Raw genomic sequence first — 22,985 nt, 5'->3', positions numbered from 1 at the left:
TTTTAGGATTTATAAATGGCTACATTTGATATTCGTTCATTTATACAACTCTTGCTTTAACATGCCAAACAAAATTTTGTACTGTGTTTGAGAGATTCCTGAAATTGAGCTGAACGAATAGAACAATTAAAAATAAAAATGTTATTTCTGTTACATGAAAAAGAACATTATCCTGGAAAAAGTAAAGGTAGCAGGAACAGTGATTGGAAAACTGACAGACGAAACGAAAGAGTAATTGATCAGGAATTTAGCTTTATTGTCTGACCATTTTATTTTGAGTAAAATATGTGAGTCTTGGATGCACTCCGGCTCGTCTTTGGTAAAGCGTTGACCTGTTCTTGTTGGACTTACTGGTTAGGAGGCTGCGCTCTATGTGAGTCGTGATAGGGAGTGCTTCAGGGCAATTCCAATATACCCAGACACCTCAGGTCATGTGATGCACATAGTGGCTTACAGCCGACACCTGCTGTGTGGGAAATCACCAGCTGGCCAATCACAGAAGCTAGCCCAGGAAACCATGTGCCAAATTCAAACCAATCGCTTTTCAGGTTGTATGACCCTGTTGTGTTATGTGACTTATGGAGTAAAAAGAAAAAATATGTAATTTCTGTAATATATACTTATAATAGTATATATTTTTTCTTGCTATATGTATTGCATTAAAGGAATGTGGATAGATCAGACAAAGAGTAGCTAAAGGCATCTTTATGCCAAGGGGAATAGACCTCAGGTCACGGCCGTACTGCTGGAAGTACAGGTAGGAGTGGTACTGGAGCTCAGGCAGTACTAGCTGCACGCAGATTTCCTGCTCTGGGGCAGTGAGATTTCGCCGCAGTTCATAAGCCAGGATGGTGGCGGAGTCAGACTGCCTGGGTCAGATCAGATCATCCAACTCCATGGGAAGCACTCCTAGCCTTGACAGACACCTCCTCTCAAGACCCTCCACCACCTGCCATAGAACTCCCACCTCCCTCTGAAGCCTTTCAGCACCGTACTTCACCTTTTCCCAAAAGGCCTGCAAGAAAAAGCCATAGAGAAGCACATCCAAGCTGTTCCAGGAGCGAATCTGGACCTTAGTCCCAGCACTCAGGGGCACGATGTCACGTGTTGCTCGGAGATTGAGGCGCACATATGCTGGGGCTTCCAGCTCCACCTGCAACAGCTCCTTGAGGAGGACGAGCGACTCGTCAAAGTGCTCTGCCACTATAACCAACTGGAAGGTCTCTGCTAAGTGTGCCAAGTCCTAGACCCAGGAGATGTTCCTCCCCTGACTGATAAGACCCAAATCAAAGCTCATGGGGTTCCTTGCCAGGCCATTCAGAGGTTCTGAAGGGTCCCAGTGGGATTCTGGAGCCTCCGGGAAAACTGAGAGCGCAGGCGTCCCGTCAGATGTGGTCGTTTCTCATGCGAGTCTAAAGGCAGGTACTGTGGACATGTAGCAACTGAAGATCCACTCGAAAGTGTGCACAGGGTCACGTATCAAAGTCAGGCAGATGGCATTTGGGCACATAACTTTCTGCAGCTGTTCTCTATGCAGACGCATTTGATTGCAGAGGATGGCATACTGTATGGAACCTTCTGGTGGCTGGTCGACAAAGTCTGCATGAAATCTATAGAAACCACATGGAGAAAAGAATCCATACTAAGGAGTGATCCTACCCAAGCTCAGCACAGTGTTGGTTCCAACTGAGATTATGATTGATTAAATGGTGCTGTTTCCCTTTGCTAATACTGTTACAACTGCAGTTACCTTAGGTTACGTAACTATATGCACACGGATTTTTGTTAGACTGTAGCGTCATGCTTGCATCAGTTCCTGCCCCTCTGAATGTGCAGAACCTGCACGGTCCCTCCGTCTTTGTGCGAGTTTCCTCCCGCAACTCAAAAAACATGCAGTTACTTAGTCTGACGCCCCTGCAATGGAGTAGCATCTCTCTGGCCAGGGCCGGCCATGTGTTACAGAAGGTACACTGGCAGACTTTGTTATTGGAGTCATTATTATTGGAGCAGTGTGGTGGTGCAGTGCTGCACTGTCTCCTCACTCGTTTGGGGCCAGGGTTCGAGTCTGCACCATGGCTCCGGGGTTTGCATGTTCTCCCTGTGTGCCCTGCGATGGGTTGGCACCCCATCCTGGATTGTTCCCTACCTTGTGCCCATAGTCTTCAGACTCCCCCCTCCCCCATCACCCTGAATAGGACAAGTGGTCACAGAAAATGGATGGAAATCATTAGTATATCATTACTCCCCACCTCCCCCCCCCCCCCCACAAATGTAAAATTCCTTAATAATGTGACACCAGGGAACATCTTGAGAACATGAACTTTGAGATGAAAGTCCTGCACGATCTGCAGGCGTTAGTTCAGTGCGATACCTCTGCGGATAGCTGAACTGGTACGAGTAGTATGGGAAGGCAAAGATGGCCTTCTCTGCGAAACAAAATGCTCTGCACGGTGCTGCTGCCCATCTTGATGAAGGCCATCGGCGGGAGGTGTCCCCTGGAGTTGGCCGCAGCCTGACCGCGAGCCTCCCCTCCCCCTTCCTCTGTCAGTAGGGGCCATGTGGGTTACGCCGTGCGGCCTGTGAGAAATCCATCCCACCCCAAGTGCTGCATGTCTGACCCTGTGTTAAAAACGGGGGCTATCAGCAGGAAATGAGAAGGGCCAGAACTGAGGAAATGTTCACAAAAAGACAACTATTTGGGACTTCGGCCAATCGCGTCTGTCGCTCTGAGGCAGCCGAAGCCAAAGCTAAAGCCATATAAACAAAATGGCACCTTCTTTGTGTGACAATAATCAGCTAATTCAACGACTGACAATGCCTTACATTCCTATAACAAATACCGAACTACAAATTGTCTGGAAATACTTGTGTTTAGGTTTTGCTTACTTCCTTGCTTCTGATAAGCTAAGTGAATATTAAGAGAACGAAGTCACTAGCGCATTAGAATAGCAGAACAAGCAGAACTGGAGGCTGAGAGACTGGGCCCTTACTTTGGACACAGAAGATAGCGAGTACCTCAGAGTATGAACATTAGTGTTACTGCCAAAGATGCATCGTCACACGGTGTCTCCGGAAGAGAACATAGAACCAGCGGAGAGTTATTTTCTCTCTAAGGGCCAACAATACTCCCTCTATCTCTGCATTGTAGTCTTAGTGCTTCAAACACCAGAGTCTACATTCGTGACTCTGGAGCTGAGAACGGCTTCGCAAGCTTTAAGAACTTATAACCTCATCTCACCTCCTTAATCTGGCTCAAAAAAGACTCTGGCTGCAGTTGCAGTATCTCTGGCTCATCGTTTGAAAGTAGAGGACAGTTCTGTGCCTCATTCTACATGCGAGTATCTGTGAGCTTCCATTGCCTTCTGTACCACGTATGAGTCTGAGATGATTTGTGACGGTGATGTTGAAAATATGAAGACAAAGTATTTTTATTAGTTACACTTTTAACACAAAGATTTATTTTGGGACACTTTAGTACAAATGGTGCTAAATATTTCAGGAACAATATTAAAAAAGTAATATTTTACATATATATTTAAAATATCTAAAATTAGTATACGTTTGCATTTGGTTCAGCCTTTGAAAACAACCATGACATTAAACTTTCGATTTGTGATATTCATCAAGAAAAACTTGGGTGGGTAAAATAAAATTACACTACAACTTCTGTATATTTTTTCAATCTAAGAGGTCGTTATTAAAAAAAGTCACAGATGCGCGGAAACTGATCCGCCCCACAAATAACGATCGGCGACCTAAGGCAGCTGGCACGCAAAAACGATACGAGGAATTTATTCATAGGGAGCTATAAACAAGGCATCCCATTGGCTAAAAGGCCGCCCATACAGAATGAAGCGAACATGCTGACTGACGGAAGCGTAAACAATAATGTGCCCCATCCGACCAAAAGGAGGAAGTAGGTCTGAGAGTCAGTGACTCCACTGAACGAATAACAACAAACAAAATACGTTGTTTTATTTTTTACAGCCACATACATTTTATGCGCTCAACTCTTATGTATCCCCAATTAAGTGGTGGTATTATGTCTTAGGTTTCTCTTCGAGGGAATGGTGCAAACCGCAAACTATGGCAATGTCAGAAGGCACCGCGAGATAAACTCCCGGCACGGCTAGCGGAACGCAAGCTAAAATTAAACCTGTGCGTAATTAAATACGTTTACTGGACCGAAATGCAGGCGTTCGCAAGGACCGAAAAGCAAACATACGGTCGCCTCGGCGACCGTGTTACAATATCGCTTTTCCTTCCGAATAACCGCTCGGCGCTCCCATCCCCCACGGCCGCACTTCGCCCGCATTCCTCCCCTGCAATGGGGCCTCGGCCGCGCATGCGCCGTGACTCGCCGGCCGGCCGCCGTGCAGCGCCGGCGTGTTGAAGGGGGGCGCTGTATCCTCTCTGCCGCTGTAGTCGCTGGCGGAGCCGAGCAGCGCTCCGGCGATACAATCTGCCGAAAGCAGGAGCAGGAGGGGGGGGTGGTGGTGAGAGGCAAAAAAAACGCGAGCTGCTTGAGTCGCCCTTTGTTTCTGGCTAGCTCTAGACTGCAAGGGGGAGATACCGGTGAAAGGAAAATTTACTGTCGGTAAGTTACCCGAAAACGTTTTAGCGCGTCTCCCCGGTGCTTTACCGAAGAGTTTAGCGTCTTTTTGTCGCTGTAGTTCTCTCTAATGGTTTGATCTGCCTTTTTTCGCCGAGCGGCAAGAGAACCGACATTACGGGCAGCTCCACTAGTTTGTGCGGCGGCCGGGGCGCAATGAATGAATTATTCTTTTTGGGAATGTAACGGGAGCGGGGGACCGAGCCAAGGGTACGGGACGCGCGTTGGATCAATCAGCTGAGCGGCGAAATCATACTTTTTTTTAACTCCTTGGGCTTCACAGCTGAAGCCCGATCGCGGGGAAGCCGGAGTCCTTTCTGTAATGGAGGAAAACAGCATGGCCGGCTTGCTTCATAGGCACCTCTTTGTGTTTTTCTCCCGTTTTCGCCTTTTCTTTTAATTTTTATTAATTAAGTTGAATATGGTGCGACCGGACCTTGCTGTCTGCTGATCGAAGAGCGGCGGCGTTACTGTTTTCCCCCGGACGGGAAATAAATTCATTTCCAAATTAACTTTAAAAAGCATTTGCGGGGAGCGATCTAAGAGGGCTGCATTGTGTTCTGGCTGGACGGCTAACCTAATAATCATCATTAAACAGAAAATGTGACAAAGTCAAGGCGAAATAACAGTTTCTGAAAAAGTAAATAATTTTGTATGTGTTTAGCTTATAGTAATGTAACAATGGATTCGTATAGTTTAATCAACTTGTTTCCTCCATCATATATAACCTAGCGCGCCCCAGTTTTTTTTTTATCCCGGCTTTGTTTAAAAACCAAAATATTAAACATTAGCATTGACGTATGTAGCTGTTATTGATTTAGCCTTCTGAGTTAATCGTATATTTTTTTTCTGGACAACTTTTGTCGTATTTTTTTTTGTCGTTATTATTATTATTTCGCTGTCTTAAGGTTATCTAGTTGCCATTAGCTTGGAAAGTATGGTTTGTAGTCGGTCACATTTCTACCCGACAAATAATATTTGTGTATTTTGCGGTATAAGAAGAAAATGTTAATGTTTGGTGTGTTTTTTTTTATCCTTGCCTCGAGCTATATTGATGTAGATATAAAACAAGTATAATTTGTTGGGTCGGTTAAAACAGAAGCTTATAAATTGCCGTTCGGCGAATAGATGGAGTCTCCGGGATGCTGAACCCTCTTGTCTCGAGAGCGCATGACTTGGGTACCACCCGAAAGTAAACGATAATTATTTTTATTGTAATAATCAGTCGGCGCGTCACATTCAGTTAAAGTAGCTTATCTACATGTTAATGCCTTTTGCCTGTGTGTTTTTTTAAATATAACTTTTTCCAGTATTTTGAAAACGCATTGTTGGGCTGTGACTTTTGAGCTGTTCACTTTTTAATGTTGACTTTTGAATGTTTGATCAGGACATAAATTGTATGGAAAATCTCTCATGTAGCCAGCGAAAGCCATTCCACAGTGTCTTATTTTCTTTCTGCTGAACGTAAATATGCGTGAATTGCCCTTCCTGCTGCCTGGCAGGACACAACCCCCCTGTGCCTGCCACCTCCCTGCCCTCTTTCCCGGCCGTTCCCCTACGCTGCGTTCTGAGGTTTCATGCCACCTGCAGTCCACCTGCTCAGGACCGGCTCACCTGCTCTGTTTAATATCCTCCTTTTGTTTTTGAACTCTGCGTCTGATGTCATCCCGCCGTCCATATTTCTCCAAAAACCCCTTTGTAGTCTGGGCCCCTGGTTTGTAGTGTGATCTGGAAAGGCGGCTCTGTGCTGAGCCGATGAGTCAGTCTGCAATGACGTTGGCATTCACTGCCTTGACGAGTCCTTTAATCCACATAGAAACATCATTCAGTTGCATAGTTTGGTTCCTACTGCTTTCTTACTGCTGTCTTCATTTCACAATACCTGCGTGAGAAAATTATTGCTGTCATTTTTATGGCTCCTAATTCTCTCCAACTTCAATGTTTATTCTGTCCTGTATATTATGCAGTATGTGTATAATAAGGGACCTGCATTAGTAATATGTGTGCTCTGTTGGTTACTTTAGACAGATGTGCTAAATGACAGTATCTCTGGGTTTAGGGAATAAATGAATAAAAACATATTTGTGTCGAAGATTATGTGGGTTTAATGGTGCCGACTCCTGGTTACTGAGGTAGGTTGCTACATGTTAGAATGGGTGGAGCGCGACCTGCTGTGGTGTGGCTTCTCCAGTGGATGGTGCTATTGGTTATAATGTGAGTGACGCCCTGTGAATGGGACCCCCTGAAAGTAAGCAGTTAGCCTTTTAGCTGAGGTGTTATTGGTCTGACCTCTAGTCTCTCTCCCTCTTTCCCTCCCCGCAAAGCAGTGTCCGTTGAGAAATGTCCACTCCGGACCCCTCTATGGGAGGGACTCCCCGGCCAGGTCCCTCCCCAGGTCCTGGACCCTCCCCGGGGGCCATGCTGGGTCCCAGCCCGGGCCCCTCTCCTGGATCTACCCACAGCATGATGGGTCCCAGTCCTGGACCTCCTTCCTCAGGTCACCCCCTCCCACCTCAGGGACCCACGGGGTATCCCCCAGACAGCATGCACCCCATGCACAAAGTAAGTCTTGGTAACGCCTATCAGCATCAGAACCACCTTTAAAATCAGCGTCATAGTAATTGATTGTTGTGGCTTTTTGGAGGCAGTTATACTGACCCCATGTCCAGATATGGTGCCTTTCTCCTGTTACCGTAGCATGGTTTTTCCCAAATACAGCCCACGGGGACCCGCAGACAGTCCACGTTTTTGTTCGCTCCCAGCCAGACAGTCCACGTTTTTGTTCGCTCCCAGCCAGACAGTCCACGTTTTTGTTCGCTCCCAGCCAGACAGTCCACGTTTTTGTTCGCTCCCAGCCAGACAGTCCACGTTTTTGTTCGCTCCCAGCTCCTGGTCCAAAAACGTGTACCGTCTGGCTAGGAGCTGGGAGGGAGCAAAAACGTGGACTGTCTGTGGGTGCCCTAGGACCGGGTTGGATACACTCTCTCTCAGCGTGCTGGTTCAGCCTCCGCTGCATCTCCTTAGTGCCTCTTTTACTGCATGCTGATGTCGGAGCTCAGTCACTGACTGCTGTCTTGTCTTCCACCAGCCAATGGAGGGGATGCTGGAGAAGGGCATGCCTGACGACCCCCGCTATGGCCAGATGAAAGGAATGGGCATGCGGCCCGGGGGGCACAGTGGCATGGGGCCCCCGCCCAGCCCCATGGACCAACACTCCCAGGGTATGTAGGGCTGGCACTCTAGGTCTGTGACGATGGCCGGGGGGGTAAGAGAGTGGTAGGTGAGGAGGTCGTTATAAGGTCCTGGCCCCCCCCCCCAACTTCCTGCTGATCAGGGTGTCTGTTTAGCCGCCATGCAGGGCTCGCTGCTTGTCTTCCACGCGTCGCCTGCTTCCTCAGTCCAGCTGTGCTGACTGGAATCCCTCCAGATGTTGCCAGTCTCTCTTTCATTGGCATTTCTCAGATGGCGTCTTGCGGCTGGAGCCTCCCCTTTCCTATTAGAGGATCAGTGAAACGTTCTAGAAAGTGTCCATTAATCGTGGAGTGACAAAGAGCACCTGATGGTTGTGTGGCTGAGGGACCCCTTTGTGTTCCTTTGTTTACTTAGAGGGGCTGAGATCGGTAGCTGTGCTGGGCGTCTGACTCATTGTACTTCTCTAGGTCACCATTTGGGTAGTGATTTCGTTTTCATGCCTGCCCCCCGCCCCATGTTGACACATCCTGCATACTCGTATTTCTATAATTCCATTTGTGCTGTAATACTCACGCGCTGGCCGGCAGATGGGCCTGTATTGTGTTTTTGCTTGTAGGTTAGTGTAATGGCTCGGGTTTCTTCATGAATGAACGCCAGTTTTAGCTGTGATGTTAGTGACCGGCTGGATGTTGTCCTCCTTTTAACTCCCTTAGGTGGAGTTACTGGTTTACTGACTCTTTAAAAAGGTTTTTAATAAACTAAAAAGCCTCCGTCTTGACTTTATTTTTTTTAATTGACGGCTAATCATACGCATATTATTTAAATTGTTTCAACTGGTTGTAGCATTTTACGGTTATTTCGGAAGATTTTCTGTTTTTTTGTTTTCTCTGTTTTTAATACCCATAAATTCTGGCCATGAATATAGCTCTAGTAGCGGCCCCCTCCCCCCAACTAAGTAACGTTGGCTTCTTCTCCCAGGTTACCCATCTCCCCTGGGGGGTTCCGAGCACGCTCCCAGCCCCGTTCCAGCCAACGGCCCTCCCTCCGGCCCGATGATGCCCTCTGGCCCCGGTGGGGTGCCCCTCGACGGCAGCGATCCCCAGTCTCTGGGCCCGCAGGCACGCGGTGCGGTTCAGAGCGGCGCCAACGCCGGGCCGGTTCCGGCGGGCGCGGGGGCTGCAGGGACCGGAGGTGCTGCCGGGCCCACACCCTTCAACCAGAACCAGCTACACCAACTGCGGGCCCAGATCATGGCTTATAAAATGCTGGCCCGCGGGCAGCCCCTGCCGGACCACCTGCAGATGGCAGTGCAGGGCAAGCGGCCCCTGCCAGGCATGCAGCAACCCCCCATGGCTAACATGGCACCGGCCCCGGGTCCCGGGACAGGTCCTGTATCCGGACCGGGACCGGCACCTTCCAACTACAACAGGCCTCACGGTGAGCGCACTGGCGGCGTGTGCAGGTGCTGCGAGCCACCAAGGTTCTCACACCGACTGTGCTATTAGTATTTGCATGAAAATCAGATTCATTTCGAATAGTTAAAGACAAAAGCCATTCCAGGGTTATAGTGCCCTCTGTTGGTCAGCTTCTTTAAAATGGCTGGATTATAATAAGTTTTATTGTCCTAATTTCTAAAGGTATACATGCATTCACAATGGTTCCTGCTGATTTTTATAAGTGTAGATGAAATGTAAATAAAATTAATTTCTCATATTTTCTAAAGGGGCGGCATGGTGGCGCAGTGGTTAGCACTGTTGCCTCACACCTCTGGTACCTGGGTTCGAATCTCCGCCTGGGTCACATGTGTGTGGAGTTTGCATGTTCTCCCCATGTCGTCGTGGGGTTTCCTCCGGGTACTCCGGTTTCCCCCCACAGTCCAAAAACATGCTGAGGCTAATTGGAGTTGCAAAATTGCCCATAGGTGTGTATGTGTGAGTGAATGGTGTGTGAGTGTGCCCTGCGATGGGCTGGCCCCCCATCCTGGGTTGTTCCCAGCCTCGTGCCCATTGCTTCCGGGATAGGCTCCGGACCCCCCGCGACCCAATAGGATAAGCGGTTTGGAAAATGGATGGATGGATATTTTCTAAACCCTATGTTGTATGTTCTAGCTAAATGGGAGTCGCCTTGTTCTCTTGACAGTCTGTCTTTATTGCTTTGTAAGCGGGTGGCTTGGGTTGTGTTTGGCAGGTATGGTGGGACCCAATATGCCACCCCCAGGACCATCCGGTGTACCCCCAGGCATGCAGGGACAGGCATCCAATGGCCCCCCGAAAACCTGGCCTGAGGGTATGGTGGAGGGGGGGATGTGTAGGATGTCTGTACTTCACTGGTTTACCGCTCAACTTCCAAGTGGTTCTTTATGGGGGAGGGGGGCTGGCATTAATGTCAGACTCGGAAATGGTCGCCGTGGAGATGTTGGCCACCTAACATCACATGTGTGAGGCGAAGTGTGAAGTTGGCCTGTTTCGATGGGTTAAAGCAGTGTTTCCCAGTCTGGTCCCCAGGGACCCTCAGCCCACGTGTTTTTTAAACGGGATCTGGGAGGGAACAAAATCATGGACTGTCTGCAGGTCCCTGAGAACCAGATTGGTAAACTCTTGGTTAAAGGATTAAACTGCTGCTTCCCATGCCCCGCCCACTCTTAAAAGGACCAATGGTGAATGCAGCCGCCCCGTCCAGCACCCCCCAGAAGCTGGTGCCCCCACAGCCAACGGGCCGGCCCTCTCCAGCACCCCCCTCCATGCCACCAGCCGCCTCGCCTGTCATGCCACCGCAGACGCAGTCCCCCGGACAGCCCACTCAGCCCACACCCATGGTGCTGCACCAGAAACAGAACCGCATCACGCCCATTCAGAAACCCCGGGGGCTGGACCCCGTCGAAATCCTGCAGGAGCGCGAGTATAGGTACTGGACCCCCCCCCCCCTCCCCAAACTTCTTGTTGCCATTCTCATATGGTCACTCCTTTGCAGGCTCTCTGTTCTCTTGCTGCCTGTGAGGTAGCCACCCACTTTCTGTCCAATAAGCAGCCACCTTCTGTACCATGTGGTCCCTCCAGGCTCCAGGCACGTATCGCCCACCGCATCCAGGAGTTGGAGAACCTCCCTGGCTCGCTTCCGGGCGACCTGCGGACCAAGGCCAACATAGAGCTCAAGGCCCTCCGGCTGCTCAACTTCCAGAGACAGGTAGGGGTTCAGTTTCTTGATGGAATCGCGTCAGATGTGGTGAAAAGAGGGAGCTGCCAAGGAGTGACGTCTCACCCCACAGCTGCGTCAGGAGGTGGTGGTGTGCATGCGGCGTGACACGGCTCTGGAGACGGCCCTCAACGCCAAGGCCTACAAGCGCAGCAAGCGGCAGTCCCTGCGGGAGGCTCGCATCACCGAGAAACTGGAGAAGCAGCAGAAGATCGAGCAGGAGCGCAAACGGCGTCAGAAGCACCAGGTATGAGGAGCGGAGTGTCGTTATGGAAGCATAAATGATGCTCGTTTAGAGCGTATTCGGTCTGGACTTGTGAAGTAGGAAACCCCGTGTCAGCCTTGGGTTCCTTCATTGGCGTTGTGCTCTTTGGACATATTCCATCCATGTAAAAAAATAACAATGTGCGTTACCATGGAGATGGAACCTCAGCCTGAACTATGAAATCGGGTCTTATTTAGAGCTTGCATTCTGGTTCTAGGAATACCTCAACAGCATCCTTCAGCATGCCAAGGACTTCAAAGAGTACCACCGGTCCAACACGGGCAAGATCCAAAAGCTGACCAAGGCTGTATCCACCTACCACGCCAACACGGAGCGTGAGCAGAAGAAGGAGAACGAGCGCATTGAGAAGGAGAGGATGAGGAGGCTGATGGTGAGGAGGTCCATGAGGGCTCGTGAGGGGCTGATGTTTGACGTAAAGGGTGGTGAAATGGACATGTGTGAACAAACACCCTAACCCTGCCCAGGCTGAAGATGAGGAGGGTTATAGGAAGCTGATCGACCAGAAAAAAGATAAGCGCCTGGCCTACCTGCTGCAGCAGACGGACGAGTATGTGGCCAACCTCACGGAGCTGGTGAGGGCCCACAAGGCCGTGCAGGCACTCAAGGAGAAGAAGAAGAAGAAGAAGAGGAGGAAGAAGGTCTGTAATCGAGGGGTGTGCGGGTCCTACAAGTGGTTCTGCTTTTTAACTTTGTTTTTCAAGTATGTTTGGAGGAGGCGTTCAGTTTTGCTAGGAAATGCCAGATCAGTGCTGCATTCTGGGTAGGAAGCCTTTTGTGTAAACGGGACAGATGGTGCTCCTTGTTCTGGATAAGGTTTGTCTCTATGCATTGGGAGGACTTTATTACCTAACCAGCAAGGTTTGCTGTCTTGACAGAAGCTTGAGAACTCGGAGGGCCAGGCAGCAGCTCTAGGACCTGATGGCGAGGTGAGCGCGCAGGCCCTGGGGGCTAGTTTTGGCTTTTGGTCTCCTCATGGTCAGAGGCTTTAATATTGGAATTGTTGGTAGAAAGGCTTTAATTGTTTATATGTAACAGACACACCAAAAATTGGCCTTATTTGGACCATGTTTGGTCCATGTTTTATGTGAGGTTGCACCTGTTTCAGCCATCTGCCTTAGAACATTACTGTTATTTATCCAGTAGATGTGGCTTTTAATGGTCAAATACAGTGTTTTCGAATCCAGTTCTTGGGGACCCACAGTCGGTCCGTGTTTTTCTTGCCTCCCTGCCAGACAGGCCACTGGGAGCAAAACTGTGGACTGTGGGTCCCTGAGGACCAGGATCCAAAACTCCCAGCTAAGTTGTTGGTTTTTCTCCTGGCCCTACAGCCTCTGGATGAGACCAGCCAGATGAGCGACCTGCCCGTCAAGGTCATCCACGTGGACAGCGGCAAGATCCTGACGGGGGTGGACGCCCCTAAGGCTGGCCAGCTGGAGACCTGGCTGGAGATGAACCCTGGGTGAGTGGTCTCAGCTGGCCGAGTGGATGCCTCTCGCTACCAGATGGTCAGAAGTCGGGCCTTCGGCACCCAGCTTCTGTTCCTGCCAGCCGCCGCTACGTTCTCAGCTGCCATGGAACATTTTCATTTTACATCTAAATTCTGCCGTTCTCCTATAGGTACGAAGTGGCCCCCCGGTCCGACAGTGAGGACAGCGGCTCAGATGACGAGGTGCTGCGTCATTCTGCTCGGGCTCCCTGCCCCTGCATTGTCTTTCAGCAAATTTCTGATAGACATTAACACTTGCTGCATGATTGTCTCGCCACGATCATGCTCTTGCATTTTGGTTCATTGTTTCTGTTTGAGGCAAAATACTGTCTGCTAGCCTTGAGCTATACATCAAAACCCAAGATTGGGCAGCGTGTGGCTCAGACAGCCTCTGTGTCTGATCGGAAGGTTACCAGTTGAAGCCTGGCCTTGGCACATCTGCAGGTCCTTGATCAAGGCCTTTACCTAGCAGCTCCCTGGCTGCTGCTATGGGTGGCTGCCCTTCACAGTCAGCTTGCTCTCACCTACAGAGAGCAAGATGAGAATTTCCCCATGGGGATCAATAGGGCATAATAATTTAATTTCTAGATTAGTGTGATGTCCTGTTTAAAATGTCTTGGATCCTCATTCTTGGTCCCTCCTGTAATGAGGATGTCTTCTGTACATACAGCAGCAATTATCACTAGGCCTTCTGTGAATTCATTGGTTGTTGCTCCTTGTCCTTGATTTTTATTGGTTGATGACTTAGAATGACTGTGATTGCCTCTCTTTGCTGATTGTTTGACAGCTGTCATTTCCCTACCTATAGGAAGATGACGAGGATCTACCTCAGCCGTCACAAGCCGCAGTGGAGGAGAAGAAGAAGATTCCAGATCCAGATAGTGAAGACGTATCAGAAGTTGATGTTCGCCACATTATTGAGTAAGGGTGCCTCTTGTTGGATGGGGTAGACTCTTGTTTTTTGAGTTCCTCAACATAAACGCTGTGTTGCTGTATTTAGCATGTGAATATGCCTTGACGGACTTTAGTGGGCAATAGATGGCTGTCTGAACTAAAGCACCGCCCCTCCACACTCTTCTGCGATAGTCACGCCAAGCAGGACGTCGACGACGAGTACAGTGGCGCGGCCTTCGCCCGCAGCCTGCAGTCCTACTACGCGGTAGCCCACGCCGTCACGGAGAAGGTGGACCGTCAGTCCTCCCTCCTGGTGAACGGGCAGCTGAAGCAGTACCAGGTAGGAGCTTCTGCACACCTACACGCTTAACCTTGGGCTGCCCTGCTCACACTCTCCTTTATCTCATCCAGACCAATTTAGGGGCTGTTTTTAGTCTGACTTGTAGGATTTTTAAGTGGATATTTGCTGCGGAAACTAAGCTATGTTCCACGGTTTGTGTAAGGGTCTTCAGTTCTGTAATATCTGACGTCCGGTTCCTTTGAGAACACCGGCCATGATTGTGATGGCGGAGGACGTGTAGAATGACTGACTGCTGGTCAGTCCCGCCTGAGTCTCACGAGTCGTTCCTTTCGACGTCCCTCAGATCAAGGGCTTGGAGTGGCTGGTCTCCCTGTACAACAACAACCTGAACGGCATCCTGGCAGACGAGATGGGCCTAGGAAAGACCATTCAGACCATTGCACTCATCACCTACCTCATGGAATACAAGCGCATCAACGGTCCCTTCCTCATCATCGTGCCGCTCTCGTGAGTGACCCAGGACAAGAACCTTCTCTGCTCTGTTCAGACACCAGAGACAAACATTCCTCGGTGTCTTTGTGGTCCACAGAAGCATTTTGATATGGGTGGTGATTAAACCTGAATGGGCTTCTTGTTCCTTTACAGGACCCTGTCCAACTGGGTCTATGAGTTTGACAAGTGGGCACCCTCTGTGGTGAAAGTATCTTACAAGGTACGTGTGAGGCTCCTTAGAAGCCTGTTGATGTGGGCCGGTGACAACTGAACAGCAGCAGGTGGGCCCATTTAGCAAAGAAGGGCTGTGAGATCTCACGGCTGCATCCGTCCCCCCTGTCCAGGGCTCCCCAGCTGCGAGGCGAGCTTTTGTACCCCAACTGCGAAGTGGCAAGTTCAATGTACTTCTCACCACCTATGAGTACATCATCAAGGACAAGCAGGTGCTGGCTAAGGTATGACGGCAGCCATCAGGTGTGACTGTCTGAAGTAGACGGCTATCTTATTTTAATGGGTAACTGGCTGTTAATGGGTGCTGCTACTTTTATTTTATGTTGTAATGCAGTTATGTCTTCTGATGTCACCTTCAGATTCGCTGGAAGTACATGATTGTGGATGAAGGCCACCGTATGAAGAACCACCACTGCAAACTGACACAGGTGTTAAATACACACTACTTGGCTCCACGGCGCGTCCTGCTGACAGGCACGCCTCTGCAGAACAAACTGCCTGAGCTCTGGGCCCTGCTCAACTTCCTGCTGCCCACCATCTTCAAGAGCTGCAGCACCTTCGAGCAGTGGTTCAACGCGCCATTCGCCATGACTGGGGAAAAGGTAAGGGGGCACATCTGAGGGGGCGCTCAAGCGCGTGGGGAGCAGATGAGTCTGTGAACTGTGGGTCCGTTTCCGCACAGGTGGACCTGAACGAGGAGGAGACCATCCTGATCATCCGGCGTCTCCACAAGGTCCTCAGACCGTTCCTGCTCCGCCGGCTCAAGAAGGAGGTGGAGGCACAACTGCCTGAGAAGGTGCTGAGATACTATGTGCACACACGCACACATACACGCACACACGCATGTGCCCATATCAGTACACAAACATCCCCGAAACCTGAGAGATGCACAATCATACATGTCAGCCGACCTGCAGTGAAAAGTGAGATCGGTGATTGTGCCAAAAAAATTTTTTTTTTATCTTGGTGATAAAAGTGAGTCATCAAAGGGTGGCGACGACAAAGGGTGGTGATCACATTAATTCTCCCTTCATATCTACTCTGCGGCATGTTGTCATTTTCTCTGTCTGGGCCCATGACGACACATGAAATACACATCTGATAGCTCGAGATGACGGCATGGTCTAAAAACTACACGAGTCACCGACAAACCGTGAGACTCGACACCTTGGGCAGTGACACCATTGTGTGGGTACTGAAGCTGAGGTTAGGTTGCTAGGAGAATGAATGGGTTTTAGCGACGGCGCAGACGCGCATGCTGGGCTTGACCGCTGGTGTCCCTTCCTGTCGGCCCCAAGGTGGAGTATGTGATCAAGTGCGACATGTCGGCGCTGCAGAGGGTGCTCTACCGGCACATGCAGGCCAAGGGGGTCCTGCTCACCGATGGATCGGAGAAAGACAAGAAGGTACGTTGGGTGTCCTTGGCGGCGTTAGGGCCACAGGCCACAGTGGAGAGTCCCCTGACATCTGCATGTGCCTGTCTCACTACCTCCAGGGCAAAGGTGGCACCAAGACCTTGATGAACACTATCATGCAGCTGCGGAAGATCTGCAACCACCCGTACATGTTCCAGCACATTGAGGTAAGGGCACCTAGCGTGTATGGTAAGCTAAGCTATGCCTTGGTCTACCTGTAGTTTGTGTTCGCATCTATGAAGGGTTAAGGGCCTGTATGCCTCCTGTTTCATGGCCTGTAATGTGTCCGCTGGAGCTGAATGCTGTGGTATTCCTTTCTCAGGAGTCGTTCTCTGAGCACTTAGGATTCAGCGGAGGGATAGTGCAAGGGTAAGTGTCCTATTTCAAGTCTGGTATGAACCTTCTGTTCTGAGCCTTATCCCTGAACTCTGACCCTTGATCCATATGCCCCACCCCCCAGGCAGGACTTGTACCGCGCCTCTGGGAAGTTCGAGCTGCTGGACCGCATCCTGCCCAAGCTCCGGGCCACGAACCACAAAGTGCTGCTCTTCTGTCAGATGACCTCTCTCATGACCATCATGGAAGACTACTTCGCCTACCGCAACTTCAAGTACCTGCGTCTTGACGGTGAGCTGATGGCTGGGCCGGGCTGTGTCAGAATGATCTAGTCAGACCAGAAGCTGAAGTCTGGGCTGGTGGAGGTGTAATTTCGAGATCGTGAAGATGATCCTTCCTCTCACGTTTAGACCATGTCCCATACCTGTTTCCCCCCCCAGGTACCACCAAGGCAGAGGATCGTGGCATGCTACTGAAAACCTTCAATGATCCCTCCTCCCAGTACTTTGTGTTCCTGTTGAGCACCAGAGCCGGTGGCCTGGGCCTGAACCTGCAGTCGGCCGACACCGTGGTCATCTTCGATAGCGACTGGAACCCCCACCAGGTAGCCGGCCCACCCTTCTCTCACTGCCTGCCGTCATTTCATGGTGATCAGAACAGCGGGAGGGTCTGCTTGAGTCTCCCAGATCTTTGGCTGTGTTTCTGAATGCGCTCACCCAGGGAGCGTTCACCTTACACTTGGTGCGAAGGTGTATTTTGTGCAGCTTTTCCGTAAGAGACCCATCTCCCCCACAGGACCTGCAGGCCCAGGACCGCGCCCACCGTATCGGGCAGCAGAACGAGGTGCGTGTCCTCCGCCTCTGCACCGTCAACAGCGTGGAGGAGAAGATCCTGGCAGCCGCCAAGTACAAGCTCAACGTGGACCAGAAGGTCATCCAGGCCGGCATGTTCGACCAGAAGTCGTCCAGCCACGAACGGCGCGCCTTCCTGCAGGCCATTCTGGAGCACGAGGAGCAAGATGAGGTGGGGGGGGGGCTTGACGTTGGTACAGAAATCTGGGGTGTAGATGCATGTGCATGGACCTCCAAACAGTATCTTTATGAAGATCAAGTGCCCTTTTATCCCATGTTTTTCTCCCTTCGCCTTTTTGCTTCTTGATGGTCTTGGTCTTTTAAAATGACTGCCTAACAAATTCTGGTGGTCAGCTAGTAGTTCTGTTACCCTGGTGCTTGTTGGCACTCACCTGACCCCTGACCTGTGCGTAGGAGGAGGATGAGGTGCCAGACGATGAGACCGTTAACCAGATGATCGCCAGGAGCGAGGAAGAGTTCGACCACTTCATGGTGAGCCTGACTGCCGATCTCCAGCGCCGACCGGTTCTGTCCCGCATGGGACTTCGCCTGCTGACGCTGTACCATCCTGTCTGCGCAGCGCATGGACCTGGACCGCCGCCGGGAGGAGGCGCGCAACCCCAAGCGTAAGCCACGCCTCATGGAGGAGGACGAGCTGCCCACCTGGATCATGAAGGATGATGCCGAGGTGGAGCGGCTCACCTGTGAGGAGGAGGAGGAGAAGATGTTTGGCCGTGGCTCCCGCCAGCGCAAGGAGGTGGACTACAGCGACTCGCTCACTGAGAAGCAGTGGCTGAAGGTCAGGGTCTTGGTTTGGGGCTCAACTCGAGGCGTTATCTTTGTTTTTTTTTTTAAATCTACATTACTTTGACTCTGAGTAGAAGACCTCACTCACCTTTGCCCGTGAGTAGCAGATATGTTTCCTGTCTGGCCAGGCTATCGAGGAGGGCACACTGGAGGAGATCGAGGAAGAGGTCCGGCACAAGAAGACCACCCGCAAGCGTAAGAGGGAGCGGGACATGGACCTGCCGGGCCCGGCCACACCCAGTGCCAGCGGCGCGCGCAGCCGCGACAAGGACGACGACATCAAGAAGCAGAAGAAGCGTGGGCGCCCCCCTGCCGAGAAGCTGTCACCCAACCCCCCCTCGCTGACCAAAAAGATGAGGAAGATAGTGGATGCAGTCATCAAGTACAAGGACAGGTGTGACATCTCAGTGACCTTCCCAAGCTTATTATGAAATATGATGATGTTTCAATGTAAACGGGCACGAACGGGTTTCACTCCTAATGGGCACCGCTCTGTGTAACCGGCACCCCTTTCCTGCCCCCTCCCTTACCCGACAGCAACGGCCGGCAGCTGAGCGAGGTCTTCATCCAGCTGCCGTCCCGCAAGGAGCTGCCCGAGTACTACGAGCTCATCCGCAAGCCCGTCGACTTCCGCAAAATCAAGGTGGGCGGGGCTTCTCTCAGCTTCCTCTCAGCTCAGATTTCATTCCCCAGGGCAGTGCTTCCCAATCCGTTCCTCTGGGACCCATAGCCGGCCCACGTTCTTGCTCTCTCCCAGATCCCGTTAGGGCCAAAAATGTAGACTGACTGTGGGTCCCCAAGGACCAGATTGGGGAAAACTGATCCAGGGTATCGATGTCTGATTGCAAAAGTGTTTCATCCCTCTAAATGGGCCTAGTTAGATTTGCTTGGAGAGGATGGAGGTTCTGGGTCTTTAAACTTTTTTTTTTTTTGTGGGCTGAAATTGGGTCGGTGATTCTTTTGTTTCTAAGAACTCGCTCTTCAGCTGGTGGGTTTCCTCCTCACTATGTGATGTCGCTGTTGGCCCTTGATCTGCTCCTCACACTGCTCTGATCTCCCAGGAGAGAATCCGGAGCCACAAGTACCGCAGCCTTAATGACCTAGAGAAGGACGTGATGCTGCTGTGTCAGAACGCACAGACCTTCAACCTGGAGGGCTCACTGGTGGGTGTCTGAAGCGACCTCAGCCCTTTCTGATCTCACCCCCTTCCCCCAGTCCAGTGTTCCACATGGATTTAATGTCGCCATTCTCTCCTGTTCCTTACACTCCTCAGATCTACGAGGATTCCATCGTGCTGCAGTCAGTCTTCACCAGCGTGCGGCAGAAGATCGAGAAAGAAGAGGACAGCGAGGGAGACGACAGCGAGGAAGAGGAGGAGGAGGTGGACGAAGGGTCCGAGTCGGAGTGTGAGTGTCTTTCGTGGCGTTTCGTGGCCGGACCCGAAATGCTGGCACTAGCTCTAGGCCAAGGCGTAATTCGCTGTGTTTCTGGTCCTCCAGCCCGCTCGGTGAAGGTGAAGATCAAGCTGGGTCGCAAGGAGAAGGGGCTGGAGCGAGGCAAAGGCCGGAGGCGGCTGGGCCGGGGCCCCCGAGCCAAGCCCGTGGTGAGCGACGACGACAGCGAAGAGGAGCAGGAGGAGGTGGGTGCCCCTCCAGCTGAGCCGCTCGCTCGGGACTGGTGTCACCAGCCTCGCCCTGTATCGCTCCCCAAAGCAGGCTCATTACCATGACCCATTTATCCTGGCCCTAGGCTTGTGAGCCTTGGTGCAATTAGCAGGGCTTTTATGCCCACCTCAGCACTTGATTGGATGCGGTCTTGTTGTGATTGGCGAGTGAGTGATGTGTACGGCGTCCTGATTGGTCAGAAGTGAATCTCCTATTGCCTGGGTAGTTTGCTTTTTATGGGTGAGTTTCAGAAGCTTTGGTGCGGTTCAGGGTGAACGTTTTCTTTTCGATACTCTTGGCTTCTAAACGGATCTACCCTGCAAACACGCATGTGAAACAGTGGCGTGATTCAAAAATCTTTTCTTTTTTTTTTTTTTAAATACAAATAAAATTAGTGGCTAAGTGTCTAGATGGATTCCTGCCTGTGTAGTGATATAAGAAGCAAATTATTTTACTTTATGGTACACGATGCACCAATATGAAATCGTTAAATAAGACTGGTACTTACTGATGCGCAAGACTGAGTCCATTAGCCATTAACTACCGATGTCATGATCAAAACTGACAGCCTTTGCTATGTTTCTCAGCATGAATGATAATTTAGTCTGACTAGGTATTCCTGCGCATGAGAACTGAATCGTTCATTGTCCATTGTGAGGTGACTGACTTGCCCGCCTTTTTGCTTGGGTGGTCTTGCCCCTCCCCACCTCATCTTTCAGGAGCGTTCAGGAGCCAGCGGCAGTGAGGAGGACTGAGCCACACCGAAATGGACCAATTTCCCCCACGGGGTCCCAACGGCCGGAGCATATATTTTATTTAGCAGAATCACAATGGGGTACTTTTGCGGGCAGGGGAGCGGGTAGTTGTGCCTAGACAAGCTGATTTTTAGTGTGAAATGTTATTAAATGATGAAATAAAACTTTAAAAACGTACAAAAAAAACCCTACTTCCATATTTAAACAGCGATCTTGGTATAGACTGTAGGACTGTTAACGTCCCTCCACCTCTTCCCCCCCCCCCCCCCAACCCCCCCAGTGCTATGAAGTTTGAAAGGGCTTTTGCGGATGAATTGTGGACCACAGGGAGTTTACTTGATATTTTTTTTTTTTTTTAATTGATTTGTTGGATTTTCCGTTTGGTGGCAGAAATGTGGAGTTGCTGTCCCAAAGACATGAATGCATGTGTGTCTGTAGACGTGCACTCAGACGTCCCGTCCGCCCTCTCTCACGGTTTAATTTAAAAATAAAAATAAAAAAAGCATGAATGGATGTGGTCACCTTACATCTCACTCACGCCTGGACGGGAGCAGGGGAGACTGGGCTAGAACTTATTTTTGTGTCAGTATCACTGGATTTCAAAACCACAATAAAGACATCTCACAAAGTCATCGTTTTCCTTTAATTAGGGTGATCCTCTCTTCCTATCCTCCCTTCTTCCTTCAGGTTGTGCCTCTAATTCCATGCCCTTTGGCGTTGTTTTATGTAGAGTTATGATGTATACACGAATAGAGGTTATTTCCTATTGTAACACGTCCCTGGACACTAGAGGGAGACCTTGTGTAAGTGAAGGATAGCTGTGTCACTGCTGACCTTCGGGAGCCAGATTAGCTTCTTTGGTCTCATTTGATATTTTACATCTCGCAGGTTTGTAGAAAATGTTCTGCAAAGTTCATCCAGGTCTTCATAAGAGGGTGCGGAAATTAATTCTAAAGCTGCTTTTTTGTTGAGGTTTTATAATGTCCCTCATATTCATACAATTTCTTAAAATTACATTAGTAACTTGTGTTAAACCTGTTCACTTACTTATGGGACCTGTCCTACCCCCAACCCACGCCGCCTCAGTGTAGCCACGGAATGTTCTAGACTATATTGACCTTCAAGCCTGTTTGTCACAAATCTCCTGCTGCTAATTTCCCAGGAGAACCTAAAAGCTGCATTCGTTTTACTGAGCTGCTCTGCCTTTCAGATGGGGAATCGGGCGTCTAATATGAGATGTCATGAATGTTTGAGTAAAGCCCACTGAGCCTCTATATGTCCAGCATGGTTAAACATGCAACGAATGCAATGTTGTCTTCGTGCAACATTGGCACAGTGCTGTAAAAGGAAGGGATGCCCTGTTGAATCGTAAACCTTTAGCACGACGGCCATGAGTGCCGTTAAGCAGGAAGTCCTGGTTCCTCGGCCAGCACTGATTGGACAGTGGTTCTTGCTCGGTGTGAGTGTTATTGTTACGTGAGTTAATGACTCGTTACAGGTGCTATGCCTATTTTCCCGTCTCCACCACCTGATTCCGAAGATGCATCGAAACCAAGTTGAAGAACAATGCCCCCCTTTGTCTCCTGTACTGCTGTTTAGATGGATATCGCTTCCTTAAGGGGTAAAATTGCTAATGCCTGTGTGAACCTATGCTGCTGGTGGGCTTTAACCTGCGTGAAGTTTGTTAGAACTTATGATACTCATAGTACATCCATTTACATATATATAGTATGGTTCAAAAGATTTAGACAGTCAAAGGGGGAAATCAGAATTTTTAAAGCTTTAATTTTAGGACATTAGCAAAGAGTAACACAACAAAAACTAACAAGAATTTCCTCTTTTCTCTTGTTGGGTGGTTAGAAGCTGTATATGTATTTTTTGGTTATTTGTAGAGTTTCAGTAGACAGTGATACAGGATACAGATAGAGAAACTCGGGAAACCAGATATACAGGTTTTTTTTTTTCCTTTGAGCTCAGAGGAGGAGGGGCCGCCTCTGTGGGCTGAGCGGGACCCAGTGCTTTGGAGCGAGAGTCTGCGGCGGCTGTTACCATGCAGACAGCTTCAATGGAGTATCAAGGAGCCGCCCATTCATTCGCCCTTCTTGCGAAAGTCCGTGTGAGGGCTTAAAACACAAGAATGTTAAGAATGTAGCCTAACAGCCTACATGCTTTACATGCCCAGAGATCTGCATTTGTTTGCACTTAAATTATTGCACATAGTCAAAAATGCAACAAAAAAACCCTTTCAAGAGATTTTATCTTTTACTGATTGATTGCAGTAAAAGATTTTGTCTCGTACAAGATGTGGATGAGATGCCCTGGCTTATGATGTCATGTGTGTCAGCTTCAGATTTTTCGATGTATGTGTTACAGGGTCACCTGTCCTGCCTTTGGGGCATCTGATTGGACGTGTCGGGAGACCAGTGCTGGTCAAAGCTCATGTGCGACTCTAGACAAACTTCACCACCCAA

The 22,985-nt window shown here is 50.0% G+C and overlaps 2 protein-coding genes across 5 annotated transcripts; one reads left to right on the top strand and one right to left on the bottom strand.

Moving 5' to 3' along the window:
• Positions 1-167: 167 nt before the first annotated feature.
• LOC125718424 (galactose-3-O-sulfotransferase 3) lies at positions 168-6,278 on the bottom strand. The gene is given in 6 exon segments (XM_048992277.1): positions 168-172; positions 712-1,610; positions 2,372-2,428; positions 2,430-2,541; positions 4,310-4,462; positions 6,227-6,278. Coding segments are annotated over 6 exon segments (1,278 nt in total).
• Positions 3,891-21,027, top strand: smarca4a (SWI/SNF related, matrix associated, actin dependent regulator of chromatin, subfamily a, member 4a). Of its 4 annotated transcripts, none has more exons than XM_048990491.1 (34): positions 3,891-4,597; positions 6,940-7,174; positions 7,701-7,833; positions 8,783-9,241; positions 9,992-10,090; positions 10,453-10,708; positions 10,861-10,987; positions 11,070-11,243; positions 11,479-11,652; positions 11,747-11,920; positions 12,161-12,208; positions 12,611-12,741; positions 12,900-12,951; positions 13,577-13,689; positions 13,855-14,002; positions 14,307-14,470; positions 14,609-14,675; positions 14,800-14,910; positions 15,046-15,288; positions 15,369-15,482; positions 15,985-16,092; positions 16,182-16,268; positions 16,424-16,470; positions 16,562-16,728; positions 16,878-17,041; positions 17,233-17,460; positions 17,703-17,780; positions 17,869-18,087; positions 18,224-18,489; positions 18,633-18,738; positions 19,157-19,258; positions 19,369-19,501; positions 19,595-19,734; positions 20,479-21,027. In XM_048990491.1, the coding sequence occupies exons 2-34, from the start codon at positions 6,953-6,955 to the stop codon at positions 20,512-20,514; spliced, it is 4,890 nt and encodes a 1,629-aa protein (XP_048846448.1). In that variant the 5' UTR covers positions 3,891-4,597; positions 6,940-6,952; the 3' UTR covers positions 20,515-21,027. The 4 variants fall into 4 exon arrangements, with proteins under 4 accessions (XP_048846448.1, XP_048846445.1, XP_048846446.1 ...); XM_048990488.1 differs by having other exon boundaries at positions 12,158-12,208; XM_048990489.1 differs by having other exon boundaries at positions 6,937-7,174; positions 12,158-12,208.
• The last annotated feature ends 1,958 nt before the right edge of the window (positions 21,028-22,985 follow it).

This window comes from Brienomyrus brachyistius, chromosome 22, assembly GCF_023856365.1.
Source record: "Brienomyrus brachyistius isolate T26 chromosome 22, BBRACH_0.4, whole genome shotgun sequence".
Lineage (NCBI taxonomy): Eukaryota > Metazoa > Chordata > Actinopteri > Osteoglossiformes > Mormyridae > Brienomyrus > Brienomyrus brachyistius.
This window is presented reverse-complemented; position numbering and strand designations above follow the sequence as displayed.

Coding starts and splice junctions, on each gene's coding strand:
- smarca4a (XM_048990488.1), top strand. CDS start 6,953: ATGTCCACTCCGGACCCCTCTATGGGAGGGACTCCCCGGCCAGGTCCC. Junction 17,042..17,232: donor GCGACTGGAACCCCCACCAG/GTAGCCGGCCCA, acceptor TCTCCCCCACAG/GACCTGCAGGCCCAGGACCG. Junction 18,739..19,156: donor TCGACTTCCGCAAAATCAAG/GTGGGCGGGGCT, acceptor CTGATCTCCCAG/GAGAGAATCCGGAGCCACAA.